We start from the raw sequence: 27,621 nt of genomic DNA, 5'->3' as shown, positions 1-27,621 counted from the left end.
CGCGGTCACTTATCGTCTTCCAAAGAAACGATTAATTTATTATTTCAAACCCCTTTTCGCGCATCCAATTTAAATTTTGACGTCTTAAACAGTCTTAAATTACATATGAAATTATTTTATTAGCTGAAGCACCCGTTGTGGCGTTGATACCATCGGCCCAAGATTCGGGCTTCAAAGATGTAATCAACACGTCAGTGTGGCCACGCCCTAACCTTTTCGCGTTAATAGGTAGATCCCGATATCGGCTCATTCTGCAAATCGTCCGTGTGCACTCTGCCTTATGCAGTGCAGCCTTCGCTTGATTTTAGACTTTTATTCCTTTGGAATAAAGTCTATTATTTTCTAAAATTCTGGACTATAAGTTGGTCAGAAGTTTAAAAGTAAGTATTTATGTGTTGTTTACGTTTTGTTTGTATACATTGCGGTTTAGCTACGGAATGCGTAATGCTTTATGTGGTAAACATTAATATCTCCATTACTGAATTGCTTATATCTTTTTTATTTGTAGGTAGCAGCTTCAGATGAATGTTCAAGCGAGGATGCTGTGGATCCAAGGGAGATGGAACATGTTACATGGGTCTAGCTATGATAAATGATAAAGCAAAACTACTAGTAGGTATTTAATAGATAATCTTAGCTTTTTCTTGAATTTAAATGGAAAATGACCCTTTCAACTCTACTAATATTATAAATGCGAATTTCACGCTTAAACCACTGAACCGATTTTGATGAAATTTGGGATAGAGACAGTTTGAGTCTTAGTAAAGGACATAGGATAGATTGTGAAACAGGGACACGCGCAATAAAGTTTTTCTGTAACAGACAAAATTTCAAGAGGGCGAAGCCGCGGGCAAAAGCTAGTACCTAGTCGATTAGTCTCGGTTTACTACTGGATAAGTAAAGGAGAGAAAATAATAAGCTGATGATGATCGATTAAATTTGGATCAATGACATAAGATCTAAATAGAACTGAGATAAAATTTATAGGTATCACCCTTATCATCATGAAAAAATCTAAGGCTGAGTTTGCACCACCAAACTTTGAGCGTTACTTTAACGATAACCAGTGGTTTTTGTATGGAGTTTGACAGAGTTTTGACGTTTGTTACAGTCGACCCAGCCTAAGAGTGAAAGTTACTAGTTATTCTCTATTAAAATTCTTTGGTTAGAAGGATAAAAACCTCTCGATCTTAAACATAAGAATAAACTATGCTTCGACTAAAGGTTATATCCGTATGACTGACACAAGTTAGTAATATTATAAAGCCAGCACTCCACTGTATCATCGTAACATTAGAACGAACCTTCTTTCGGCTAACAAGGTTTGTAGCAAATTTTTTACGTAAAAGGACTTCATTGGCTTATTTTATTAAAGATCAGCGACCTCTTCTCGAAGATTAAATCAATTAAGGTCTTTAAAAGGCACTTTTCTAAAGGTTATCCAAAATCCTTTTATGCAAAAAATATAATAATAGTAGGAAATGATAAAATAATTTTGCAGTGAGGGCACTGCGGCGCAGATTTTTTTTTTATTTGTTACATAATAATTAGATTTTTCTCGCGGCTTCGCCTGCATGAAGTTCGATTTGTAACAGAAAGAATTTTTTTTTAAAAAACCGGGATATAAAAAACTGTTCTACCTACCTGTATTTTTTTCAATTTCATCTATCTATCCGTCCTCATAAACTGTTACATTTATATTTAAAAAGGAATAGTAGGATTAAAGTGTTCCATATTTTGCAGATTGTACAGCGCCCCTAGCAGCTACTTTCAAGAACCAAAATCTTCATAGATTTCTTTGACGCATTCGCTAGCGAGCACACCTAACGTAAACTTAAAATATAAGCACTAGAGCGAAGTCAAAACCAATGGTACCAGTGGCTGGGTTGGCACCCGGGGCGATAGCACAGCACAGCACACAGCAAAATATCCGTAACTGTAACCGTAACCGATTCAAATGTTTCGGATAGTTTCGGATATAGGCAGTTTAAATTGTTTTTTGAATAGCATTATTCTAAAGGCATTGTTGGCGCTTCTCGGGTCCTCGGGCTTCTTCGACATCGATCGGCCATCATCGTCTCCGCGCGAGGCGCCGGCACACTCCGTACGTGCCCGACGCCCACTCAGCCTCACGACCGCCACCGGTGTCAGACGCGGCCCTCCCACGTAGGCGCGAACTAGCGATATATTTAATCATTATACCTATGAAATACAGTCCGCTTTTAATTTATATATCTTAAGTCTAGTCAGACCCTAACATTGGTCCTTATCTCGCCGTCTACTCGTCTGGTTCCTGAGTGATCGCTGTACAACTGCGTGTCACCGTTCGTCGTGGACTTTGACCGGAACAACGTGGAACCGTCGTCACCTTAGCCGCGTGGAAGAGGATCCTGGAGCTGATGTCACCTATTGTTGGGGAGTATACAGTTCATGCGTGAGTCGTTCCAATTAGTCGCTTCCCTAATTGTCTATTTTTTTTCAACTTTGCCGAAAATCGTTCCTATTTGCCAACTTAATTCATATTTTCTCATTCATCGTCTTGCTTCTCACTTTATCAGCCCGCAAACCTACCATCTGTCTCTTTCTTTGCGTATTTTTTTGCAAGCTCGTGTTTACGTACACGCGGTCAATAACCCTAACGGGACCCGCCTTCCTTACGTAATCGCACTAAACTGCATTGACTGCATCAATCAGCTGTTTGCGCGCTATTCATTCATTTTATTACGCATAATTTCCCTTTCTTTCATTAAACTTTACACGTGCTTGCTCAAATCAAAATGGCTGACATAAAATCTTTACTTAAAAAACGAAGCACGTATAAATGTAAGCTTACAATCTTTACCAATTATTTAAATTTATTAAACACTGGATCCACAATTTCAGAATTGCAACGTTTAGACCTCGAGGAACGCTTTAGTAGATTCAATGTTATGTACACTGAATTCGATGCATTGCAGAGCGAGATCGAGATGCTCGAGGAGGACCCCGAGGACCTGCTCGAGGAGCGCGAGGACTTCGAGCGCCAGTACTTCAGCCAGGTGGCCCTCGCACGCTCTCTGCTTGGGGTTTCTTCCAAAGGTTCCGTATCAGACTCCAAACATGATAACACTAATGCACAATTCAATAACAACTTTGTTCGATTACCCAAAATCAATCTACCTAGCTTCGATGGGAACTATCAATACTGGCTCGAGTTTAGAGACACATTTATTTCATTAATTCATGATAATAGTAGCATAGACAGTATTAACAAATTTCATTATTTGCGAGCTTCACTCCAAGGAAATGCAGCCTTAATTATAAAAAATATTGATTTTACCGGCGATAACTACAATGTGGCATGGGACTTATTATGCGAACGTTTTAATAACAATCGCCTTCTGATAGATAATCATTTGCAGGCAATATTTGATGTTGAGCCCGTATTGAGGGAGTCCAGTACTTCTCTTAGAAACTTAGTTGATGTAATCAATAAAAACATTAGAGCTCTTACAACATTAAAACAACCTACTGAACATTGGCATACTCTTCTTATTTTTATATTGGCTAAAAAGTTGGACATAACAACAAGTCGCCACTGGGAAGAGTATCGCAATGAGTTGTCTCTTGAACCCACTTTACATCAATTTTGTACTTTTATAGGAAGGAAAGCGGACTTATTGGAATCAATTGAAACAAATCATAACTCGTCTAATAATAATATATTGGTTGCCTTAAATAATAATCATACAAACTTAAATAAACAAACACAACAAAATAAAAAATCAAATAATAATAACAGTTATAATAATAGTAAACAAAACTTTTTAACTTGTCCGCTTTGCTCCCAACGCCATTTACTATTTTCGTGTGAATCTTTTAGAGCTTTGTCTATTGAGAACCGTATACAAAAAGCAAAGGATTTTAAAGTTTGTCTTAACTGCTTACGCCCTGGTCATTTTGCTAAGCAATGCAAGCTCACTCATTGCAAATATTGTAAAACTAAACACAACACTCTTTTACATTTGGAATCACAAAATTCAGTACCTTTTATTAATCCTTTGCCTTCTGCTATTGACAATGTTACCTCCGCAGCTACTTCCTTGCAGATTGCTACTTCTTCCCATGTTTTACTGTCCACAGCATTGGTGAACGTCTTGAACACTTCGGGCGAGAAGTACACTGCCCGGCTACTACTGGACAACGGTAGTACAGCCAACTTCGTAACGCAACGCTTGTGTGACAAGTTGGGTTTGTCACGATGCGGCACGAGAACAAAGGTCACAGGTATTAACAACCATATCTCTTCAAGTACACAGTCTTGTAACCTCACAATCGAGTCTTTATGCTGTGCCTACAATCTAGATATAGTGTGTCATGTCTTGCCTGAGATCTCTAATGTTCTGCCCTCTTCTTTCGTGAACATAAATCACGTACCTATTCCCCCAGGTCTTCAGTTAGCTGACCCGAATTTCAATATTCCGTCGGTCATCGACATCCTGGTAGGCGCGGAAGTCTTTTGGAATGTCTTAGGTTCCAATTTCATTGATTTAGGTAAAAATCTCCCCAAATTGTGTGAAACAAAGTTTGGCTGGTTGGTTTCAGGAAGCGTATCATGCCAAAAGAATAGCACTATTTTTCAGTCCTGTAACCACACAAGTTTAGCCCCTACTCCTGACCTATCTCAATTTTGGGAACTTGATTATGTCTCACCTAATCACTCACAATCCTTAGAGGAAAGAGCATGTGAGAAACATTTTTTTGAGACAACCTTCCGCAAGGACGACGGTCGTTTTGTCGTCTCTATGCCACTGAAACAAGATCCAAGTTTACTGGGACTCTCTTACGAAAACGCTAAATGTAGGTTCTTGTCGTTAGAACGACGTTTTCACCGCGATCCCATCTTCAAAGATCGATATTTTGATTTCATGCACGAGTATGAATCACTAGGTCACATGACATTAGACAATGATTGCGCCTCTATGCCTAACAGCTCTAAGGGAAATTATTTTATTCCACATCACGGCGTTATTAGGGAGTCTAGTTCCACTACTAAGCTTCGCGTAGTTTTCGACGCTTCAGCTCCCACTTCTTCAGGAGTGTCTCTTAATGACCTCCAAATGGTAGGGCCTGTCGTTCAGGATGATCTATTCTCCATTTTAATACGCTTTCGCCAACATAGGTACGTGATTTCGGGCGACGTAGAGAAAATGTACAGAGCGATAGAATTAAATCCCATCCAACGACCCTTACAAAAAATCATATTTCGGTTCGATACAAAAGAACCTCTTAAAACCTACACTTTAAATACAGTAACTTATGGTACTGCTTCTGCGCCATATTTGGCCACCAAATGTCTAGTGAGCCTCGCGGACTATTTAGAAGACAGTCACGTTAAATCCGCTATACAACGTGATTTTTACGTAGATGACTTCCTCCATTCTGCTAGTTCAATTCCAGAAACTATCGATGTTGCTAAACAAGTAGCATCGGTACTGTCTTCAGCCCAACTTCATCTACGTAAATGGAAATCAAATTCTCCCGAAATTTTGTCTCAAATTAGTGGCGCGCATTCTGGTGAGCCAAATAATTCTATTGACTTTTCAGAGCAGGGCCAAGGCAACTGTCAGTCTAAAACTTTAGGTCTTCATTGGATTTGTAATACAGACAACTTAACCTTTTCAATTCATATAGAACATTCTAAAATTATAACAAAACGTCACATTCTTTCGGTAATAAGCCAAATTTTTGATCCCCTGGGACTTGTGGGACCATGTGTCGTCGAAGCAAAAATCATTATGCAACGTTTGTGGCTAGAAAAGTACGATTGGGATGACACGGTTTCACTTGAAATTAGTGACTTATGGTTTTTGTTTGAAAGTACTTTATCTTTTCTTAATAAACTTAACATCCCACGCTGGATTTCCAGTGAGGAATCGTCTATTTACGAGGTCCATGTTTTCACAGATGCATCCGAGAAGGCCTATGGAGCTTGCCTGTACATTCGATCTTACAACCCTGGCTCAAACTCGGTGCATGTTCAACTTGTGGCGTCTAGAAACCGCATAGCTCCCATAAAACCCACCACCATACCTAGACTTGAACTCTGTGGTGCGTTGTTAGGTGCAAGACTGTGTACAAAAGTAGTTAACTCGCTTACTTTGCACATAGATAAATGTAGATTTTGGTGTGACTCCACAATAGTTTTAGGTTGGCTGTCAACTCCATCTACTCAATTAAAACCCTTTGTGCGAAATAGAGTCAACGAAATTCAAGAGAGTACTTGTGGTCATACCTGGAGCTACGTGCCGTCAAAGGACAACCCGGCAGATCTCGTTTCACGGGGCCTAAGAGCTGACGTCATTGGCGACACCCATCTATGGTGGTCTGGACCTTCATTTTTAACACAGAGTGAAAATGAATGGCCCGTCATGCCTAATGTCGTGAAGCGTGATCTACCTGAAGTAGCTTCTCACATCATTAGTAGTAGTGATGCTGTAGATAATGCTTGTAGTCGTAGTAGCGCTTTCTTAACCAATAACATTGACTTAACAATTATTCAATCTTTAATATCGCAATACTCAAGCTTTACTAAGTTACAGCGAGTTGTAGCCTATTTGTGTAGATTTGTTCATAACCTAAAAAATATAAATAATAAAAGGTGTGGCAATCTCTCTTTATTTGAATTAAAGGGTTCTCATGACTTAATTTTACATTGTGCTCAACTTCAAATGTTTCCTAACGAATACAAATTATTACAGTCCAAGAAGACATTGCCACACAAAAATAAATTAATTCCATTATCACCATTTTTAGATAACAATGGTCTTATTCGCGTAGGCGGGAGGCTTGATAATTCCCCCTACGACTATAATTTAAAACATCCAATCTTATTATGTGGCTCTCATTACATCACTAAACTTATCTTTCAAATGCAACATATAAAACTTTTACATGCCGGCCCTCAATTACTTTTGGCTAGCGTTCGCCAAACCTATTGGCCTCTTAAAGGCAGAAATCTTTCAAAGCATGTTGTTAACAAATGTGTAATTTGTTACAGACATAGAGCTCAAAATGTACAACCTGTAATGGGACAGCTACCTCTTAATAGAACACAATTAGATTTTCCATTTCAAAACTGTAATGTTGACTATGCTGGCCCAGTTTTGATAGCCGATCGAAAGGGACGTGGTTGTAAGTTGTTGAAATCTTATCTGTGCATTTTTGTTTGTTCTGCAGTGAAGGCTGTACATTTGGAGCTTGTTACGGACCTCACCACCGAAGCTTACATGGCTGCTCTGAATCGGTTCGTGGCGCGGCGAGGCAAGCCTCAAAGCATCACGTCCGATAATGGCACTAACTTTGTCGGTGCATCGAATGATCTTCAAAGGTTCCTTTCGAGTAATAATCTTGCATCTCATATAGCCCAGGAAGGCATTGAATTTATTTTTACTCCTCCCTACACACCCCATTTTAATTCATTGGCCGAAGCTGCAGTCAAATCATGTAAGCATCATTTAAAAAGATTATTGCATCTCACTCATTTCACATTCGAGGAAATGACAACTTGCCTTTGTAAAATCGAGGCCGTCCTCAATTCACGACCTCTTACCTCTCTTTCTTCTGACCCTAACGATTTTTCGGCTCTTACACCTTCCCATTTCCTAATTGGGCGACCATTGCTGACTGTACCTCACCCTCATGTGGCTGACGTCACTATCACCCGTCTGGATCGATGGAAACGCATCCAACACGTTCAGCAACACTTCTGGCGACGGTTTCATAACGAGTATGTCTCTCTGCTACAGACCAAGACGAAATGGTTGGCATCCACAGGCGAGGTCAAGCCTGGACAGCTGGTGCTCATCAAGGAGAAGACCCCGCCACTGCTCTGGTCACTAGGGCGGGTCGTGAAGACCTATCCAGGCGTGGATGGCATCACCAGGGTGGCCGAATTGAAGACCAAGAGGGAGACCATACGTCGAGCCTTCAACTGCATCTGCCCGCTTCCACTTCATTGAAGAAGATGACTCTTCAACCCGGGGAGTATGTTGGCGCTTCTCGGGTCCTCGGGCTTCTTCGACATCGATCGGCCATCATCGTCTCCGCGCGAGGCGCCGGCACACTCCGTACGTGCCCGACGCCCACTCAGCCTCACGACCGCCACCGGTGTCAGACGCGGCCCTCCCACGTAGGCGCGAACTAGCGATATATTTAATCATTATACCTATGAAATACAGTCCGCTTTTAATTTATATATCTTAAGTCTAGTCAGACCCTAACAGGCATAACATCCGGATTTATATTTATAATGCCATTTAGTATCAATTTTTATTCTTTTATTACTTTCTATTCGATGTAAAGTGTTCGGCCATGAATGAACCGTGTTGGACAACTATTGCAAATTGCATTCTAAAGCACAGATATCTGTAACCGTAACCGAAACTTTCGGATATCCGAAATAAAAAATATCCGTAACCGTAACCGGAACCGAAACTACATATCCATAACATCCCTAGTACTAAGTACTACGAAAGCACAGCTTGGCTTGACCTTCGACAGATTGCATTATGTACTTGAATTTTACGAGCCCATAAACTACCGTTTATAGGGAAACTTAACGTGAATGTAAATTACTTACTCTATAAAAGTGAGAACTTAAGTCCTAAGTAGGGATAATCGGTATCAAGTTACATTTTAGCTGAACTTGTATTATGTAAAGCAGTATAATTTAAGATTATTAATTATATATTTACCTACCTATTCCATAGTATCTCACAATGCATAAAATTTGCTATGCCTGACCTATTGCCTGAAGAAACTCCCTTGATTTTTTCCGTTTAAAAAGTTTGGAATCTGAAGCAGAATGTAGATAGGTACTAAGGCTGAGTTGCACCACCTAAATTTGACCGTAACTATAAAGATAACCGGTGTTTTTGGTATGGAGTTTGACAGATTTTTGACGTTTATCAAAGTTAAAGTAATATGGTGCAACCCAGCCTTAGAAAAAAAACTAGTGGAGAAACATTGACCAAAGTAAAATTGAAGAATAAAACGGATTTTACGCAAACGGTCCTAAGTATTCGCATTTCGTCACGAATTCAAAAATGGTCATTCATTTGTTCCATTCGCAAAATGGTCACACTCAAATAAAAGTGGTATCTGGGGGCACGGCAGTGCCCCCACCAAGTCGAGTAAAAAAGCGGCACGGCCGTACCATCCTTTTCTCGAAGCAATTCAGGCCATTTTCGACCGCCTGTAACTTCGTTGTGGATAAAACTAGAAGGCTGAATTTTCATTAGCTATGCAGGCATTGTAAAGACACGGTATATTTAAAATTTCATTCAATTTGAACCAGTAGTTTAAGAATTATAACGGGTCAAATTTACTTAATTTTGTCACTCACTGACTGACTCACCGATCATCAAAATTCTAAGGCACTTCTAGCAGACCTAGAAGCTTCAAATTTGGAATATAAGTAGTGTTTGGTGTATGAATCAAGGAAAAACTAAAATATTTGGGGGCACGGTAGTGCAACCGCCAAGTCGAGTAAAATTTTTCAATTTCGGTCCAGTTTTCTAGATACATAACTGCTGTCTACAAAATACAAAAAGAAATGAGATTTGGGGGCACGGTAGTGCAACCGCCAAGTCGAGTAAAATTTTTAAATTTCGGTCCAGTTTTCTAGATACATAACTGCTGTCTACAAAATACAAAAAGAAATGAGATCCCATCAAAAACAATACTTGTCAAAAAAAACAAGTCTCGCAACTCAGTTGTTCTACGGTAAAAAGTTGTGAGATCCATGTAATACCAAGTCCAGGCCAGGAAATCTTTAACGTTTTACATAAATTATTGACTTGGCCATCGCACTAAATAATTTAATTTACACGTGTTTTCATGCGATGGCCAAGTCAATATATTTATGTAAAACGTTAAAGATTTCCTGGCCTGGACTTGGTATTACATGGATCTCACAACTTTTTACCGTAGAACAACTGAGTTGCGAGACTTGTTTTTTTTGACAAGTATTGTTTTTGATGGGATAACATTTTCAACATACAAATTGAACTATTTTTATAAAAGTTAGCATAACATTACATTTTTAACCTACTGATTGAACTATTGTAAAAAAATGGTAGGCTATTTGAGTGTGACCATTTTGCGAATGGGACGGTCTGCGTCAACTAAATAAAACTTTAAACACTACCTCTCCGATTGAACAGGGACTTTAGACTTTCTTAACTGTAGAAATACCTACTAAGTGATTACTTCGGCAATTTCCGTCAACTTTCTCGCCGTCACATTGCTCTATGACAACAGTGCGCGATTCCTCACCATGCGTAAGCGCACTTCAATTTGCCGCTTTTGCTCAACGCCGCCTCTCATTACCTCACCACCATAACCTGACCCCTTAAACCACCAAAACCAACCTTACCTTCCAGAAATAAGGTTGTAAATAAAGACCATCCAAAAAAGGCCGATCCACAATAATTGGCAGTAAACTTGGAGTAACTACACGTCTCAAATTAGGTTTTTAACTTTTGTGTACATGTAAACGCACCTTGGGATTAGTGGTTAAGTTTACACCACTGCTGGGACGTGGGTAATCGTATTGAGATGGCCACAGAGGCGTCGTTAAATGAAATGTTAAGCCTAGTATATGAAGCAGAAAGGAATAAATAATGAACTAGTTTTGTTTAATTAAGATATTTTAAGGCAAATGCCAAGTGATAGGCTAAACGATACATCGGATCATGGTCCCATTTTGTATGATGAAGCATATAACAAGGCATTTTGTATGATAGTTGAAGGTTCAGACTAAAATATACGTATTGTAGAGACGTACTTTATAGTCAACGTTCTTTTCTTTACAGACGATCTTTATTTAGGATTTTTAATAGGTCCTTTATGATACAAAATAATGTTAATTTCTTAGATTCCAACGTTGCAACGATATAAACTATAATTTTAGTGTATAAAATATCTGTGATCATATAAACTGACTAAGCATCTACCTAAATATCACCGTAGGACATGACGATGAAAAATTATCAAAATCACAAGAACACTAAAATGATCAAAAAACCAACGCATCTAAATTAAACAAGTAAAAATCTGCAAGTCTACCGATTATATTCAAATTAAAGAATACATTAAAATATTTCAAACGAGAAATTCCTAAAGATTATAAAAATGTGTTCATAGCTCAAAAATACGGCGTCCATATTTCTTGTTAAGTGGGTGTTTAAATAAAGTTCATTTTTGAAAAACAACTAAATTCTTTCATTACTAATAAGGCTATTATGTAAAACATAAAAAAGGGGATCGCCACTTAAGGTGGTACACGACAAATTATGAAAATTGTGCGATTATTGGCTGATAAGCAAGCGGCGTGCGTACGCGCCGATAGGTGTTCGTAAATCAAGCAATTTGTATGCAATGAAATTCCATGAACACACCAGGTGATGAAAAAAAACATATCAATCTATTCATTATAAAAAAGTTACCGTAAAATCTTACACCTTCCGTAAGTAAAGCACTATTATTTTATAATTCGACTTTTCATAACGATAAATATGCATCCGCTGTTTCGCCTTAAATATTAAGTTAAAACGTTTAAAATAATTACAGGATAATTTAGTTAAGGGCCGGTCGCGTTGGTGCGACTAATTAAATGAGTTTAGAAGTTGCATGATTCCTAGACAAATATTTTCAAAGAAATCTTGAAGTCATTTTAAAACTGGTAGGCAAGTAGTTTTTAAGTCCGGAACTTAGTGGCTCTGACAGTAGGTATACCTAAAATTATTTGAGATCAATTTTATTTATACTCTATCGTTTGTTTCACTACCTGCATATTTTTTGTGAACTTTGGGCCGTCTGGCCAAAGAGTCTATACTATACCCTCCATTTGTCTCTGGTAATTTTGAGATGGTCATCCTTCTGCTGTGGAGACTCTACTTCATATCTGGTGATTATGATAATATTCTGCCTGCTTGTCAGTTCTTCTGCATACCAAGTTGCTAATTTGATTTCATTCAAGACATATTGTGCTACACGCCTCAACGGAACCACCCCTTAAAAATTATAAAGCGGTGTATGAGCGGATCGCAAAAATTGCGTTTCTTACAAGGCAAGCGATCGACGGTATGTCATTAAATTTTATGACCTATTTGAGTGGTTGAACGGGAGCCACGCATGCGCCACGGTAAGTACCGGCTGCTTTTTCTAATAACCACGTCGTATGTACCACTTACGAGATGTGCCAGTGGCCGAGCAATTTGGATCACCAGTGTAGTCACCCCAGAAAGGTATGTTGCTATGCGAGATGGTGCGTGGCAGGTCACCAATGCGCTGGACCGACCAAGACTTAGTGAAATCGGCAGTGGGAGACGCGTATGTGACTGCACCAGACAGTCTTCCAACAGAGAGAGATGGCGGGAGATCGTGCGGAGAGTTGTATCCGCCTCTACAACCGATGTGAATAACGTCTCAACGTGACCACGACCGCTATGCCAAGAGCGTTACGAATAAGAAGTGAAGAATGCAAGATGGTGTGAGTGTTTTTAGACTTACTAATATTCCATGGTAAGTGCTGCTTTTTAACATACTTCAAAAAAGGAGGAGATTATATGTTCAGCTATAATGTTTTCTTTTTTTTTTTTTTCAAATAACCACTTGTCGTATGTACCTACTACTTACGAGATGTGCCAGTAGCCGAGCAATTTGGATCAACAGTGTAGTCACCCTAGAAAACATTGCTGTTGCTAGGCGAGATGGTAAAAGAAGTTTTTTATCCACAACGAACAAGCTCTTTGCCTGCATCTGATGAAGGTTATGATTAAAAGCCGAATGTGGAAGTGAACTTAACCCAAAATCTTCTACCACAGAGGAACTAACTCTAACTGCGAGAAATATTATTAACATTGTTGTTAACACTTTTGTTATGGCGACAGACTCAGACGAGATTGTGGTAGCTAGAAAGGGGGACTAAGAACAAGCCCTACCACCAACCAAAGGTACAAGAAGTTCCATTATGTCAGCTAACATTCTACGCAAGTCTTCGGCACTTAATACTTCATCCTGAAGCATATTATCCTATCTCTAGTAGTCTATTTTGGCCACCTGAATAATCTAATGAAGAGACAGCAGACAAACTCACATGAGCCCTGCTATAATAGATTTAGAGGTAACTTCTAATTTTGACACCCGCTTCAGTTTCTTATTCCCTCCAGTTGAAAGTCCCAGAGTCAATTAATGGTTTTCGAAAGAATGTCCTTCGTACACGATATTAATAAACTTTATAACGATGTATTAACTACATACATAACTCCGACGTTTATGTTATTACGCTTAAGCACACACCTTCCATTACTTACAAAGTTGATGCATGTCATTTGCACTCTATGTTTAAAAGGCAATCACATACCAGCAAATAATTAAGTGTACTTAAGTAAATAAATATTATGACTGTAAAACTACAGTTATGGTTAAAGACTGGTCAATATTGCGACCTTAATAGAGTCCAGTAGATTTCATCCGGAAGACGCAGCGTGGGCAGGCCTCCCACTAGGTGGACCGACGATCTGGTGAAGGTCGCGGGAGGTGCCTGGATGCGAGCGGCGCAGGACCGGTCTTTGTGGAAATCCTTGGGGGACGTCTTTCGGCTGAAACGAACGACGAACGAACGAGATTTCATCCATATCTCATCATACATTTTGTTAAATGTATTGATCAAAAAGTAAAGAGGAAATTTTATCTTAAATCAAAACTTTCTTAAGTATATTTTGTATTCATACTCGTAAATCCAATAAAGAATGGAAAATCGAGAAATTTTTTTTGTCCCGATTTTCAATTTGCCTGATAAGTATACTCGTTCGTACAATAGAGAGTGATTGGCTATTGGGCCGATCTACGTATAGACAGACTTGATAGCATTTATTTGGGACATCCTGTACCTAGAGCCTGTACACAGAGAACCTAGCTATATCCTAATGAAGAATGTTCACTAATTTTGTTCTTTAGCTTTCTGTATTCTCTATTAAAAATAAAAAATACACGTGAAAGAATTATTTCGATACGTCAATTAGTTTCCAAGATATTGAATGTTAAAAGTGCGGGCGGCGGCCGGCCTGCCATTTTATGCGCGTGACGTCATATTACAGTGACTGGCTCATATTTGTATGGGTGGAATCTTGCAAGCTGAATTAAGACCCACTTCCAGGCAACCGATTAAGCTGAAATTTCGCAAACACATGTGATTTGGATGACCATGCAATATTATGATGACATGGAGCTGATCTGATGATGGAGCTGGAAGGTGGCCATAGGAACTCCATAATAAAACTACTTAAATCCATCGAGTTTGGGCTCGTTCGTTTTGTATTGATGAGTACTTCAATTCTATATAGTAATCAGGGTCTGATGATGGAGCTGGAAGGTAATTCGCAATAAAACGACATAATCGCATCAAGTTTGGGTTTGGTTCAATTTTAATTTCTGTGATGGGTCTGGGTGTTAATATGTATAATAAGTTTGTATTTACAAAAAAAAAAAAATTTAAGTATGTTTATATCCGTTTTCTAGTGAGCGGACACTGTGAATGTACGTCACGCGGGGTCACGTGAGCGTCGGCGGGACTCAATATTTAAGCGAACTTTGAATGCCTATAAAATCATAACTACTGGGTATTTTTGAATGAAATAAAAACTAATGTATTTGTAACTGTAAAAGCCTAACTGTAACATAGGTTTCAAGTGATTTTGCATACCTAGTAACATTCTCAATTCTTAAAAAGTAAATATAAATCTAATATCAACTCACAAATCAAAATCTTTTCCACAGTAGGTCTCAAACACACACAATTACGGGATATAAATGTAAGACAAACGCACACAAAAACATTGCCCCCATTCTGTAGTAGCGCAAAACTTACACGTTTCTCTCTACTCCCAAATAATGGTAATCAAATCTTCCGTTCCCCTTAGATCTGGGTATCTAGGCATTATTTTTGACTCTCCTGACAAATGCCAGTTTATTTAACGGGACCCGGAATGTATGAATTACTCTTACATACAGGGTGTCCCAAAAATAGTGTCAAGCCAAAGCCTAGAGATAGAACATCACTAGGGCTACCCGAATGACCCCCAATGTAGGTGACGCGATTGTTGATAGTTTTCGAGTTATGACTTTTGAAAATTTCTGTGCTTAGGCACTTTTTTGGTCACTGTGGCGCCTGATTATTTTGTAATTATACGATAAATACTAGGCCTAGCTGATTCAGAAATATTTCCATTCCTGTATTGTAAAAAAAAACTCGAAAAGTAACAAAAGTCTCGGTGATTCGAGTAGCCCTAGTGATGCTACCTCCTGGTCTTCGGCTTGACACAAATTTTTGGGACACCCTGTATATTCTTACGCATTTCCCGGGCCTATGACATCAATCGCATCGATAAATGTAAATGTGGAATACATTTACACAATTTTGGGGGTTTATGCTGCATGTAGGGTCGTGTCCACATGGTTACTTACGAGGAAGATTTTTTTTTATTCATAACAAGGCAGGTATTTGACCACAATCGCACCTGATGTGCAGTCTAGGATGGTACATATCTGCCCTGTAAGTGCTTATATTCACTCTCGCATAGAACAGGCCCGGATTATAGTCTTCGGGAAAGACAGCAGCAGGCAGCGAATTCCAGTCCCTAGCGATGAAACTATAGACATTTCTATAAGAGAATTACTTCTTCTTTTATTTTAAAACTAGGGACCCGCCTCTGCTTCGCACAGGTATGTATTATCTTAAAAACCTTCCTCTTGAATCACTCTATTATTAAAAAAACCGCATCAAAATCCGTTGCGTAGTTTTAATCTAAGCATACTTAGGGACAGACAGACAGGAAAGCGACTCCGATGATGGCACTCACACTAATATCACCTCCGTTTAGGGTTAACCCTAAGTTAAATACCCTATAATAAATCACACGGAGTGTACTTTGTGTGTTTGTTCCTAGTTCTTTTGGGAATTGTAAAAGAAATATATTTCAGAGTTAAGATTATTGTTTTTGTTATCCAATATTAGAATCGGTCTTGCAGCAAAACATTCTACATAATGCACTTCTACTCAATTCTCTGAATTAATCTGAATAATGCCTATTGTCTGAAACTGATTTGTTATAGCCTTCAAGATAAGAGAACTTGATTGATCATGTTCCAGAACTGTATTAGAGGTATACTTTTTCATGATAATGATATCTCTACTAGACCAAGCTCAAAGTGAGCCTTTTAAGTCTAAAACCCATATTTATTTTCCGCCAGTTAGAACGCATCTTTACCTATAAATTATTCCAATAGTATTCACGAGGACACGACTACTTTAAAATGAACCCGAAATCGTTGGCTAATATAAAATACAGGATTCACCTGCCAATAAAGTTTCTTTGTCCAGTAGTCGCTTCTGAAGAATTCAGTCCGTTTTACATTGTTTCATCGAATTGAAGCCAACTTAAATTTACAACTCAAACAAAAGCTGTTGAAGAAAAGTGAACTTTAAAACTTAAGACAGAAGATGACCCTGATTCTGATCAGATTGTACTACATTGTCCAACGATAACGTTGATGAATCTCTGTCCGGTTTAGGAACAACCGAAATTGACATAAACATGTAACCGAATTAAAATTTCAAATAGCCCCGAAAGAGTTTTGTTGTCAACCGCCGACAAAAAATGTGTTCGGCAAAAATCAACCTGTTCTTAAAGGCACCATTAAGAATTCTGTAAAAACAAAATCTGTTATTCCGTATTTTATGAATACAACGATATCGTGTGTTCGTCAAGGGAATATTCTAGATGCATTTTCTCTTATTTTCGGATTGGAAAGATGTATCTGAATTCAATACATTTCTAATTAACGTTCCGGACCTATCATACACCCTTGAGGTACGCCAACCTAGTAATTTGTAGGAAATTGTTAGGTATACATTCTTATTTAAATGTATTTATAATAAAACTTAAAGTGCTAAAATGTTAAAATATTATAAATTAAAATATGGGTGTCGTCGTTATCAAACGCTTCTCTCGGGACAAGATGCAAAAGAAGAAAAAAATAATGTTATGTTCGTGTTCATGGCAGTAAACTAATGTAATAAAATAAGTGTAGTTTATCTCCACTTACGGCAATTATTATTATCGGGCTATTATTTTTATTATTGGTGCGTATACGAATAATTTTACATGTGATAACATAAAAGCTAAATACTTAATACGAGGTTTTCAAGGAATGTCTGTAAATGAAGTTTTTAATATCTTTTTATCACGGCTATGAATAATGGAATACAACAAAAATTTTACTGTGACTTGTCGACGACATTTATTATTATCGCGTAATTGGCGTCACATTCTTTACTTTTGGCTTATTTTTACTCAGCGTATAAGTATTATCGGTAAATTGCAGTATTATACTAGCTTTTGTCCGCGTCTTCGACTGATTTTCTATCTGTCAGGGACTCTTTATCGCGCGTGTTTCCCCCTTCAAAAAACTGGATTAAAATTATCTACTTATCCTTTAGTTTTTTCTAGGTCTCAAACTTTTTTTATAAACAAGGCAGGCAGGTATTTAACCGCAATCTTTTTTCCAAATTTTATCAAGCATGAAAGAGTAATAAACGTCTGTCAATAAACACATTTATAATATTAGTAGGATATAACGAACAGGATTTAGGTTTACAACCCAAGTCCTTTAATAATCTGTGTTAATGTACAAATCGGATGCGCACGCGACCGTGTCACGATGCACGGCTGACATTGTCCTAAAATTTCCGTCCTTAGCCCTGACAGTGTAACACAAACTTGCGTGGTTTGTATTCGACTCATGCGCCGCCTTGGGTCGGTGTTATTGTTATGAGCTCCTTATGTAATTTGAGATGATTTGCCGCAGGCTTGGCCATTTTATTGTTAAGTGGACCTCAAATTGTGAAGTATAGTTTGGTAAAGTATTGGTCATCGAACTGTAATTGCTAATACATCATGAATATTACAAGATTTTTCTTTAAAATTGACTTTTTTCTTTCATGTAGATAATAATATCTACCAACGTGGATAAATACTTAACATTGCTGAAGTAGGTAGTAAATGAAGAATTTCTTATTTACAACACTGTTAAGTACGTACACGTGTACATGTGTAGCTAATGATGATACTATTTTAAAAGTAGTGAATTATATGCATGTATGTGTACCTAACCTGAAGCTGAGTAAACAATTTGTCTTATCTCTTCGCCATCATGCAAAATACACAACTCTTTGAATTTGGACAGACTTGACCCTTTATTTAGCAATATGAAAATAACCATGCCACGATAGCCCAAGCTCGAGAGGCTAACGGGACTATTAGTAATTTGTGCAATAAACATGCTTATCTTTGGCTTTAATAATATCAGCGTTCTTTCAACTTATTGTTAGTTCAAACATCCATCATTAAAAGGATCAAAGCGACAAGATAAGCCCAGTACCTCCTAACCTTTAGCGTAAATCCTCGATATGCTCGTGAATCAACGATTAGTAGTTTTCCATTTTCCGCCATAGATGCGGGCGGGACCAGACTCGGTAGCAGACGAAGGCCCCAACTCGACCTTATACGGAATCAGTATACAAATAGATGATGTTTCCGTGAGTGCAGTTCCGGCTTTATTTTTAGCTGAAGGCCTATGATAAGGCGTGTGAGTCAACTGAAATATAGGAAAATTAAATATCTTTGAACCTTCTAAATTAACGCCTCTACCTTTAGAAGGAAATTGAAAAACTTGCGTATCTTATTAAGAATATAGTTCTATTTTGCAATCAAGTAATCTAATTTTCACGCAGTTTATACCATTTATTGAAAAATTGAAGATAAACATAGAGTTTCTGAAAATAAAGTTAAGGATAAAGATTTTTAATTAGTAGGTACCTTTATTTGACAATGAACGTGTATAATCCTAAATTCTTGACTGTTGCCATTGAACTTTGTTGGGAAATTTTTAATTTGCATTGCTGATCACTGAACCATCTTTTAAATCTTTCGAAATTCTAGAAAAATTCTCAAAAGACAATGCTGGGAATACTGACCGTAGTATTTACTACATTACAGATTCTTTTCTTATTATACATTCTCTTACTACAAAACATAGATTCTGCTGGACCTACAAGCCTCCCCCCCCAAGGCATGCCAAATTTTTTTGCGCAAGTAACACATCGCTTCCTTTGCTAACATACAAAACTCAGTCATTTCATAAGATCATCGAACATCCACCATTGGTATTAGGTATATTTACTTTAGTTATAATTGACGTCTAATGATCGCAATGGTCATAAACAAGTGTTTGAGGTACTTCAAATGAATACTCGGTCCCAAAAACACTCCAATTTAAGTCCTTCGTCGTTATCAAAGCTTAAATCACTACAAATCGTCGCCGATGTAGGGCAAGATGCGTGCGACCTACTTACCGATGCACTTGACCAAGTAAAGTGCAATGAAACGTTTCACTCATTACTGTAGGGTAGCCAAAAATAATTGACGTGTTGGGACTTGCATTCATACTTCCCAAAATTACGTAATGAAAAAAATATTAATCACACAACTAATATTATTTAAATAAAAGACCAAATAAAAAAATTAATCCAAAATAAATAATATAAAACAATATAAATTAAAATAGTCTCAATAAAATTGTCACGGACACTGCAGTTGTTTTTGTGTCGAAATAGAATACTGACTAGATTTGTTTATCAACGACAACAACAAAGTTCGTTCGTTCGTTTCAGCCAAATGACGTCCACTGCTGGACAAAGGCCTCCTCCAAGGTTGTGAAAGTTACTGTAAGTAATTTTGAGAGCATCAAAAATCAATTCCTGGATAATTAATACCCGTTTTATTTTTCCAATCTATCCAGTATCCGTCCCTCGTATCTAATAGCGAAAGTAACAGCAAAAAATAGTCCTAAAATAGGAAAACTAGATTTCAAAGCGTGTAAGTAGAGCTGAATTATTAAACCGATATAATCGCGCATTTTTAATTTATTTTATCTACAGATCAAATAAGGGCCAAAGCATCTTAGATGAGATACAATTTTTTCACATGCCTGTTAGGGCCTCCACTGGTTGCCCGTAATAATCACTATAATAAAATGATAGTGAGGATTTAATTAAGTAACATGATGAATTATGTTCCTCGGATGTAAATGTAATTTAGCGGCCCCAACGTGGTACCCGTTAATGGAACATCGAGGAAATCTCTCAGGGCAGATAAGGAGCTTACGAAGCTGAACGGGCCTTGTAAAACCGCCGACTACGCATGCAATATTAATATTCGATTAGCGTAGAAATCAGAAGAAGCGTAGTGCAAAATTTATATTTTAATTTTTATTATTATTTTAAAGATACTGGCGTTATAATTGGAGAATTATCTAATGGAGCTGGTATGATTTTTTTATTAAAAGGATTATTACATTGGCGTATTAAAATATGTGTCTTTGCTAAAGTGTGAAGCGTCTCCAGACAAGTCGAACTATGCAATTAACCGAAAATGCCAAAAATGTTAGTTAGCAGTGTTTGGTTCTTAACCGTCGATTTATTGCTATGAACATTTCAATACTATTTCAATGTAGAGCTCTTGATGTACTTGAAAATAGAGCGCTTTTACTATACGCATATAAAATAACTTCAGATAATTAAATTAGAATAACACATGTCACATTAGCTAGTACACGATCTGTATCATGTTCCATATCAGTAACAACCCCTATATTTCCATATCAACTTGCTAAGCAGGTCAATTTGAACTTTCTTACATACAATATACAGTGAAAAAAATATTTTAAAAATTGGTTCGACTACGTTGGAATGCAGATAATTACGATGGGTTAGAGGTAAAATCAAGTAGTAGGTAGTTTTTCTTTTTAATAGTTAACCATCAGTCAGTATTTGATTTTTTGTCTCGTGATGATAAAACCAACCAAACAACTTTTTGACGAAACAATCGGTTTTGGCTCTAGCCCGGTGACTTTTAACTCTCTTCAATCAAAAAACATGATGTTCCAAAATATACAAAAAAATTGGTCTGAAATTTTCCAAATGTGTGGTTACCCTGATTCCCCACGTGACATTGCATAGGCATATTTCGATAATACCCATGTGTTTATGGGTAATGACAGTCAGTTCCGCGACTCTTATCGCTGTTATCGACCGAGGCCGCGTGCCGAACCTGACAATGAATTCAGAGTAGTGTTGTACGAGGGTTTGTTTACATCGATAGAATTCTTGGTGTTGTGAAATTAGTTTAAATTAATAAGTAAATGTATATAATATTTTTTTTAGTTTATGTGGTTTTGTAGTTCTAGACTGTAAACATATTATAATCACAAGAGTAACGTGTCTTCATTCATAAAAGAGCGATTTTTATTGTTTGTAGCTTTCGTCTTTTTTTAGTTTTCCATTAGTCTATTAGTTGAGTATAGAAAAATTTCGTTGCAAAGTTTGGTTTTCACAGCTGATTTCTAATAAAAGCCAAAACTAGATTTATCAATTACCTAACACTAAAAACATTATGAAGTTACTATACTTTTTTAAATTACAGAGTGTAATGGATAAATTCGGAAATCACTACGGCCCTAACAAGGCATTTATGTAAGGATATTTAGACAGCATTTAATTTATGCAAACCTCAAGACAACAACACAACTGCATCTGCACTTATCGACAATCAGTATGCGTGCGCGCATCTCTAGCAAGATATAGGGGTCAGGCCTTCAAGCAAGCGAAGGAGAGTCGTTTATTTACAAAATACAACTTTAAATATCCTTATGAAAATCAATCACATCGTAGTTAGTGCACGGCAGAGCGTGCACTGACACCTTTTTAAATTTTTCATTTGTTTATTTTATTTTTTTATTTTTTTCTTTTTGAATCGGCGTAGTGAGGTGATAAAAGCACGTCGATTAAAGTGACATCTTCAGATCATAATTGGAATCAGTGAAAATGTGTCGCTCTATTGTGTTTGTTTTCTTTTTGACAATACATTTGGGATACTGTTTTGTAAATTGTAAGTTGCAATGATTTTATTAAATTAAGTTCAATTAATCATATTCTTCTTAAAGACGAATATTAAATTAAAACTAAAGCAGACTTATTTTATAGAAATTTGGCTAAGTAATTAATTAAATTTAACATCAAAAATTAAGAAGCGATTATTTAACCCTAATCTACAACATTTGAATACTCTTGAGCTTTCACTATTTTAATTTTACTGTCAATCCGCTTAAGAGCTTTTCTGAAACTCCCTAAGGACTGACTTTAAAAACATAGTCTTGCCTACCCTTTAATAAATGTCCATCAAGCTGAATTTAAATAGAAATAAATATTAAATTCTGTTCGTGTTCAATTAAGAAATTTTTGCAAGATTTTGTTGTGAAAAAACTTAAAAATTGAATTTAAACGCTCAGTATTGATTATGAACCGTTTGGTCACCCTACAAGTCAATTTAAGTTGCACACGAAGTGATTTATTCATTATATTTTATAAAACTACCTAATATTTTTTGTGTGACAGATAACATGACACCTAAAATGTCAAATCTATCACAACTTGATGACCGATAAAACCGAAGGTCCGAAGTTTGATTACCAAGTGCGGTATAGAAAAAAAAAAGAAAAGTTTTTAAGGGTTCCTACTTTGTTGATGTTTCGAGACGTACAATATGTGTTTTATAGTGTACCAAATTTTTTTGAACCAAATTAAAAAAAATGTCTAAAATATGATCTCAGAAGGTACGATCACAACAACAATGTCAGATATCTAATAGGTATTGTTTTTACTAGCTTTCCGCCCGCGACTTCGCCCGCGTGGAATTTTGTCTGTCACAGGAAAACCATATCACGCGCGTCCCTGTTTCAAAAACCGGGATAAAAACTATCCTATGTCATTTCCCGGGACTCAGATTGTCTCTATGCCTTTCACCAAAATCGGTTCAGTGGTTTAGGCGTGAAAGCAAGACAGACAGACAGAGTTACTTTCGCATTTATAATATTAGTATAGAGTATAGAAGAAAAAAATAAATAATTATGTCCGTTCCGATAGAATCTTCTGGCGCTCAAAACTTTTTGTATGAAAGCAACATCGAATCTTTTTAAGAATCACTTCTTCACATTGAGGCGTTATTTCGATGTACCAAACAAAAAATTATACCACCAGCACCCGCTTTCGGATCCGTCTGGATTTTGTACATCCTGTATACGCTCATTACACCCCTCCATTTCAGTGGCCGACGTAGAATGTGGCCTGGACATCGCTCGCCGCGGCCGCATCGTGGGGGGCGAAGACAGCCTCCCTGCGGAATTCCCCTGGGCTGCCAGTTTATGGAGACAAGGGACTCATCAGTGCGGAGCCACGGTACTGAGTGACAGGTGGCTGCTAACCGCTGGGCATTGCATTTGTAGGTAAGTGAATAGAAATGAGGAGATCCGTAAACGAACTAAACGCTGACATAGCCCGACGGATTAGCAAGCTGAAGTGGCAATGGGCAGGGCACATAGTACGCAGAACCACGCAGAACTGACGGCCGATGCGGCAGGACCGTTCTGGAGTGGAGGCCACGTACCGGAAAACGCAGCGTGGGACGTCCACCCACGAGGTGGACCGACAACATCGTAAAGGTAGCAGGAAGGCGTAGGATGCAAGCCGCTGCCAACCGGGCAACATGGAAAGCATTGGGGTGGCCTATGTTCAGCAGTGGACGTCCTATGGTTGAGATGATGATGAAGAGTGATACCTAGCATATAAATTTTAGAAGCGGCCGCATCATGGGGGGCGAAGACAGCCTCCCTGCGGAATTCCCCTGTACTGCCCTGCCAGCCTGTGGAGACAGGGGACTGACCAGTGCGGGATATAGAAAAAGTACTCACCCTTAAATATACATTTTATCATTTCAGTGTCTTCGATGAGTTTTACAAGTCAAAACAATTGACTGTCGTCGTTGGGTATACCGATATAACCTCAAGCAAAGACGGGACTGAAGCCCTTTCGCAAATCATCCCCCACCCTGAATACAGGTAAGTATTGTACACAGCTACCGATTGAAAACAGGTTTTCACTTCAGAAACTGTTACAATACTCACATTTTTAAATAGTATGTAAAATACCCTGGCTGCCACCAACCGGTCAATGTGGAAAACATTGGGGGGGAGGAGGTCTATATTCAGCAGTTGACGTCCTATGGCTGAAATGATGATGATGATAAAAATACCATAGTGAGAATAATGACGATGAATTTAATACCTACTCAGTAATATTTTTGAAAAGTGCGATGAAATCTATGAATCAATTAGTCCAAATAAAAACTTTTTCTCGAAAATCCTCAAAAGCAGTGAGCCCACTTGGGGTTACCTAATCTATTCAAATTATGTTAAAATTATAATAAGACATATAAATATCTATTCTTCAAGATAATGATTACCTATTTTCCTTTGACAAAAAAGTTTTATCAATGATAGCTTTCCGCCCGCGGTTTCGCCCGCGTGGAGTTTTTCGGGTGTATAATAAGTATAACCTGTGACAGTCAGCAATAATGTGGCTTTTTATTGATGAAATAATTTTTAAAATCGGTTCAGTAGAACCCGAGATTACCCCTTACAATTTAACAAATATACAAACACACAAACTTTACCTCTTTATAATATTAGTGTCGATATCTACACTACACTGAAGGCTGAAGCTGAACATTTGTATCTAATAATGGTTATTATCAACCGACTTCAAAAAAGGAGGAGGTTCTCAATTCGACCCGTATGTTTTTTTTTTTCAAAGACATTCGTAAAAAATATTGATAAAACAAAAAACGTTCACTCATTGGGTTACGTTTAGAAGTTTAGACGTTCCTTATTAAAATAAACGACGATCAATCATCAAAAATATCGACTAACCATTCAAATTCTCTAAATTCATGACGTCATTATTTAGAACACACTCCTCTTTTGTTTTGTACCAAAATACTAATTTCAGATGCAACAGAAAAGCCAACGATGTCGCTCTCCTAAAGACTGTACGACAGCTCAAGTGGACCGAAGACTTGAGACCTGCTTGCCTCCCTCAACCCAAAGCTGACGACTTCAGTGGGACCACTGCCACTGTGGCTGGATGGGGCTTCACTAATGAAGATAGAGCTATAGGTAACGACTTTTATATACTAGCTGACCCGGCGAACTTTGTACTGCCCAGTCAATCTACACTAAGTGACATGAGGTGAGGCGGAATGTCAGAGTAAATACCTACCTAATGAAGTTTTCATACGGCCGATGGGGCAGAAAGGTTCTGGAATGGAGGCCGCGTACCGGAAAACGCAGCGTGGGACGTCCACCTACAAGGTGGACCGACGACATCGTTAAGGTAGCAGGGAAGCGCTGGACGCAGGCCGTTACCAATCGATCAACATGGAAAGCATTGGGGGAGGCCTATGTTCAGCAGTGGACGTCCTATGGTGAAATGATGAAGTTTTCATACAGATCATTTTTGATAATACTCTATCACCTATGTTCATTGTTCATCAGGGATAAAGTAATGGTAAAAGATTTTTCACATCGGTCCAGTAGTTTCGAAACATGTCATAATGACGCTCATGTTTTGTTTGTCTTTATAATTAGTGCAGAAAAAATATTATGGATACCAATTTCTAGATATTTTCTGTTAATAAAATGTGAAAAGTAAAAAGAAAAAACTTAAAGGCGCAATAACAACGTCCACTATATTTCGATACTACTTTTATTTAATTTTACTGTCAAAAACAAGTAAAAGACATTTCAATTGAATTTTTTGTGAAATTATGAATTTTCATTATAATAGGAAAATATTTTAGCATTTAATTTTACTATCAAACTTCTCACTATATTTTTCTTCAATTCCATAATGAATTATGATCGCTTTTATAATTATAATTAAAATTTACAATATCAAAGACTTAATCAAAAGGTTGAATAAATGGATCAATGTACATAGGTTAACGACAGCACATAAGTAGTTAGTAAACACTATTCTCCATCTTATCCACAGGTTTTGTTTTGCCAAATAAGCCTTATATGCTTACTAGCTTTCCGACCGCGGCTTCGCCTACGCGCGTCCCTGTTTCAAAAACCGGCATAAAAACTATCCTACGTCCTTTCCCGGGACTCGAACTATCTCTATGCCAACTTTACTCTTCAGGATCCAGGCCCAACGTCCTCCAGAAGACGAGTGTGGTGGTGGTAACAAACGACGAGTGCAACCAATGGTACCAGTCCCAAGGGAGCAAGGTCAAGATCATACCCACGCAGATGTGCGCTGGACACGAGCAGGGAGGCAGGGACTCTTGCTGGGTAAGATTTAGACTCTAAAGTAGAAGAATTACAGTGCAAAATAGTGTGTAACCTGTTGTTGAAGACGAGTGAGATAGATGGTCACAATATGTCCTTGGAACAGTTAAAATTCTAAAAAAAATACTAAGGGTAGGTACCACAACGAATTACAAATATTTGTACTTACAGTGCAAGGATCAAACCTATGACTACTGGATAGTAACTTGTTCAGTATCTGAACAAACAAAAGCTTGAAAACTCTGAAACCATAGCATACAGAGTGGAAACGATAAGTGATCGCACTCGATTATTTCTAAACTATACAAGATGTCGAAAAGCAACGCTGAACTGCTCTTAAAAGTGGTTACAGAATAAACTGGATCTATCCAAAAATTCCTCCAAGGTTTTCCACAATGCACGGTCCTGCGCTGCCCGCATCCAGGCTCTTCCCGCGACCTTTACCAGATCGTCGGTCCACCTAGTAGGAGGCCTGCCCACGCTACGTCTTCCAGCCCGTGGTCGCCACTCGAGAACTTTTCTGTCCCAACGAAGGAAGAGGCGTCTCTGGCTCTGGCTCTGCCTCTTGGAGGAGGCCTTTGTCCAGCAGTGGACGTCATTTGGCTGAAGCTGAAGCGATCCAAAAATTCAGTATTTCCAGCTTCCATACATTTAGTACTCAGTAAAATTAATAGAAATTATTTATTTCAGGCTGACAGCGGCGGTCCCCTCATGATCCGCGAAGACAAACGCCACGCGATGGTAGTGGGTGTGGTATCGACAGGCAGTGGCTGCGCGCGCGCAAAGATGCCAGGAGTGTACACCAGGGTATCCAGGTATACGGAGTGGATAGTCCAGAGCATTGGCCAGGACAACGCGAGAGGACTGAGGTGGTATCCCAGGAGTAGGGTGTAATCATTGAAAATCAAAATGGAAGTTGTCCACCTACGTCATGATAGCTAACATAACTAACATCACTTACTAGTGAAAATGAAAATAAAGATACAACAAAGCAAAAAGATGCCGGGACTCGGTATGCACGCAGCTATCCAGGTATACGGAATGGATATTCCAGAGCATTGGCGAGGACAACGCTAGAGGGCTGAGGTGGCATCTAAGGAGGGCATGATCTAGCGAAAATGAAAATAAAGATAAAGATGCAACAAAGCGAAAAGATGCCGGGTCTCGGGAGCTTACACGCAGCTATCCAGGTATAAGGAATGGATATTCCAGAGCATTGGCGAAGACAACGCTAGAGGACTGAGGTGGTATTCCAGGATTGCATGATGAGAA

General features: G+C 38.2%; 2 protein-coding genes across 7 annotated transcripts; both read left to right on the top strand.

The window, feature by feature from the left end:
* Positions 1-2,236: 2,236 nt before the first annotated feature.
* LOC135078966 (uncharacterized) lies at positions 2,237-8,154 on the top strand. 6 transcript variants are annotated; one of them, XM_063973567.1, is made up of 3 exons: positions 2,237-3,078; positions 4,123-4,185; positions 7,219-8,154. In XM_063973567.1, exons 1-3 carry the CDS (start codon positions 2,778-2,780, stop codon positions 7,998-8,000), a joined length of 1,146 nt encoding a protein of 381 aa, XP_063829637.1. In that variant the 5' UTR covers positions 2,237-2,777; the 3' UTR covers positions 8,001-8,154. The 6 variants fall into 6 exon arrangements, 4 of the variants coding, with proteins under 4 accessions (XP_063829637.1, XP_063829636.1, XP_063829638.1 ...); XM_063973566.1 differs by having other exon boundaries at positions 4,123-4,266; positions 7,219-8,153; XR_010258698.1 differs by lacking the exon at positions 2,237-3,078 and having other exon boundaries at positions 3,085-4,266; positions 7,040-7,369; positions 7,788-8,154.
* A 13,741-nt stretch (positions 8,155-21,895) lies between these two features.
* Positions 21,896-27,437, top strand: LOC135078567 (transmembrane protease serine 9-like). Its single transcript, XM_063973098.1, has 6 exons — positions 21,896-22,052; positions 23,268-23,445; positions 23,938-24,057; positions 25,007-25,173; positions 26,201-26,352; positions 27,040-27,437. Exons 1-6 carry the CDS (start codon positions 21,989-21,991, stop codon positions 27,241-27,243), a joined length of 885 nt encoding a protein of 294 aa, XP_063829168.1. The 5' UTR covers positions 21,896-21,988; the 3' UTR covers positions 27,244-27,437.
* Positions 27,438-27,621: the final 184 nt, after the last annotated feature.

Source organism: Ostrinia nubilalis, chromosome 15 (genome assembly GCF_963855985.1).
Source record: "Ostrinia nubilalis chromosome 15, ilOstNubi1.1, whole genome shotgun sequence".
Lineage (NCBI taxonomy): Eukaryota > Metazoa > Arthropoda > Insecta > Lepidoptera > Crambidae > Ostrinia > Ostrinia nubilalis.
The sequence above is the reverse complement of the archived record's forward strand: the minus strand, read 5'-3'. Positions and strand labels throughout refer to the sequence as shown.

Bases quoted from the DNA above. Each gene is read 5' to 3' on its own strand.
- LOC135078966 (XM_063973566.1), top strand. From the start codon at position 2,778: ATGGCTGACATAAAATCTTTACTTAAAAAACGAAGCACGTATAAATGT. The intron at 3,079-4,122 runs GTTCCGTATCAG...TACTGTCCACAG, and splicing joins GCTTGGGGTTTCTTCCAAAG to CATTGGTGAACGTCTTGAAC. The intron at 4,267-7,218 runs GTATTAACAACC...TTTGTTCTGCAG, and splicing joins CACGAGAACAAAGGTCACAG to TGAAGGCTGTACATTTGGAG.
- LOC135078567 (XM_063973098.1), top strand. From the start codon at position 21,989: ATGTGTCGCTCTATTGTGTTTGTTTTCTTTTTGACAATACATTTGGGA. The intron at 25,174-26,200 runs GTAACGACTTTT...TTTACTCTTCAG, and splicing joins TAATGAAGATAGAGCTATAG to GATCCAGGCCCAACGTCCTC. The intron at 26,353-27,039 runs GTAAGATTTAGA...TATTTATTTCAG, and splicing joins GAGGCAGGGACTCTTGCTGG to GCTGACAGCGGCGGTCCCCT.